The sequence below is a fragment of the Penaeus monodon genome, chromosome 32 (assembly GCF_015228065.2).
Source record: "Penaeus monodon isolate SGIC_2016 chromosome 32, NSTDA_Pmon_1, whole genome shotgun sequence".
NCBI lineage: Eukaryota > Metazoa > Arthropoda > Malacostraca > Decapoda > Penaeidae > Penaeus > Penaeus monodon.
In genome coordinates, this window is record NC_051417.1 from 22,690,828 (window position 1) to 22,691,146 (window position 319).

General features: G+C 34.5%; 1 protein-coding gene across 1 annotated transcript in view; it reads right to left on the reverse strand.

The window, feature by feature from the left end:
* Positions 1-235, reverse strand: part of LOC119593606 (phosphoinositide 3-kinase adapter protein 1-like) — a gene marked incomplete at both ends in the record, with an annotated part of 4,459 nt that extends 4,224 nt beyond the window's left edge. Inside the window, 1 exon segment of the mRNA XM_037942561.1 lies at positions 63-235. Within this exon segment, the coding sequence (XP_037798489.1) occupies positions 63-235 (173 nt within the window).
* Between the last annotated feature and the right edge of the window lie 84 nt (positions 236-319).

Sequence of the window (319 nt, forward strand, 5' to 3'; positions counted from 1 at the left end):
AATCAATTTTTAATCATCAAAATTATACAGCTATATAACGTCAAACAAATAAATGTCTTTACCAAGGTAATTTTCCGAGGTATGACTTTAAAGCGGGCTAAGCTTTCATCTCGATAACCTGAGTAGACTTCACTGCTGATGAGAATACTGGTAGCTTTATGAATAACTTCTTGTACAAATGACATGTCCTCACTCCGCACAGTGAGATGCTGCCATTCACTGTAAGAGTAAAGCACTGAAATTGAAAATAAACAAGGTTAAACTTTCATTACCATCTGTTATATTCATCACTATGGCAAGTACTGTAATGAAATGTCTG